At 41.9% G+C, this 1,676-nt stretch overlaps 1 protein-coding gene across 1 annotated transcript in view; it reads right to left on the bottom strand.

Moving 5' to 3' along the window:
- The window catches only part of LOC306774128 (sentrin-specific protease 7-like), a gene marked incomplete at both ends in the record, with an annotated part of 5,162 nt that extends 4,935 nt beyond the window's left edge, over positions 1-227 (bottom strand). The window contains one exon of the mRNA XM_079264111.1: positions 222-227. Coding sequence (XP_079120237.1) covers positions 222-227 — 6 coding nt within the window. The remainder of the gene's footprint in view (positions 1-221) is intronic.
- Between the last annotated feature and the right edge of the window lie 1,449 nt (positions 228-1,676).

Raw genomic sequence — 1,676 nt, forward strand, 5'->3', positions numbered from 1 at the left:
AAATATCTGTGTCATGTCACTGCGTGATGTCATTTGCTTTGTGATGTCACAGTAATCTTTCACATGTTACTCTTTCATCTTTCTCTAGAACACATAGAGCACTTTTCAAATGTCACAAACATCTGTGTCATGTCATTGTGTGTCCTCTGGCAACGTCAAGCCACCTTTTTGCCTTTACAGCAACAATAAAAACACATTTGGCAACCATTTCCCTCGCTTACGGCCATACCACCCTGAACACGCCCGATCTCGTCTGATCTCGGAAGCTAAGCAGGGTCGGGCCTGGTCAGTACTTGGATGGGAGACCGCCTGGGAATACCAGGTGCTGTAAGCTTTTGCACTTTCACCAACAACCAACTGAGGGCGCTCTTGCGCCTTCAGCGCTTCATGCTTTATCCTCACACTTTATGCAAATTGCTTTCATGGAAATGTCCTCAACACGCATCTGCACTGCGAAGCACACCCAACCCAGAAAAGTCACAAAAAATCGGGAAAGAAATTATTACATCAAAATATACACCTTCATTTCAAAATGCGATTTCACAACAATTTGAAAAAGTAAACACTTTCCTCATTGGACAACAAATCAAGTCACTGGTTGAAGAAACTTTCAGGAAAGCACTGCGATCACGTCTTTTATCTGCCTGTTTGGATTTTTCACAACATCTCCTCCTTTGTGATGTCACAGTAATCATTCACATGTTACTGTTTCATCTTTCTCTAGAACACATGGAGCACTTTTCAAATGTCACAAATATCTGGGTCATGTCACTGCGTGATGTCATTTGCTTTGTGATGTCACAGTAATCTTTCACATGTTACTCTTTCATCTTTCTCTAGAACACATAGAGCACTTTTCAAATGTCACAAACATCTGTGTCATGTCATTGTGTGTCCTCTGGCAACGTCAAGCCACCTTTTTGCCTTTACAGCAACAATAAAAACACATTTGGCAACCATTTCCCTCGCTTACGGCCATACCACCCTGAACACGCCCGATCTCGTCTGATCTCGGAAGCTAAGCAGGGTCGGGCCTGGTCAGTACTTGGATGGGAGACCGCCTGGGAATACCAGGTGCTGTAAGCTTTTGCACTTTCACCAACAACCAACTGAGGGCGCTCTTGCGCCTTCAGCGCTTCATGCTTTATCCTCACACTTTATGCAAATTGCTTTCATGGAAATGTCCTCAACACGCATCTGCACTGCGAAGCACACCCAACCCAGAAAAGTCACAAAAAATCGGGAAAGAAATTATTACATCAAAATATACACCTTCATTTCAAAATGCGATTTCACAACAATTTGAAAAAGTAAACACTTTCCTCATTGGACAACAAATCAAGTCACTGGTTGAAGAAACTTTCAGGAAAGCACTGCGATCACGTCTTTTATCTGCCTGTTTGGATTTTTCACAACATCTCCTCCTTTGTGATGTCACAGTAATCATTCACATGTTACTGTTTCATCTTTCTCTAGAACACATGGAGCACTTTTCAAATGTCACAAATATCTGGGTCATGTCACTGCGTGATGTCATTTGCTTTGTGATGTCACAGTAATCTTTCACATGTTACTCTTTCATCTTTCTCTAGAACACATAGAGCACTTTTCAAATGTCACAAATATCTGTGTCATGTCACTGCGTGATGTCATTTGCTTTGTGATGTCACAGTAAT

The sequence above is a fragment of the Telmatherina bonti genome (genome assembly GCF_933228915.1).
Source record: "Telmatherina bonti genome assembly, chromosome: 24".
NCBI lineage: Eukaryota > Metazoa > Chordata > Actinopteri > Atheriniformes > Telmatherinidae > Telmatherina > Telmatherina bonti.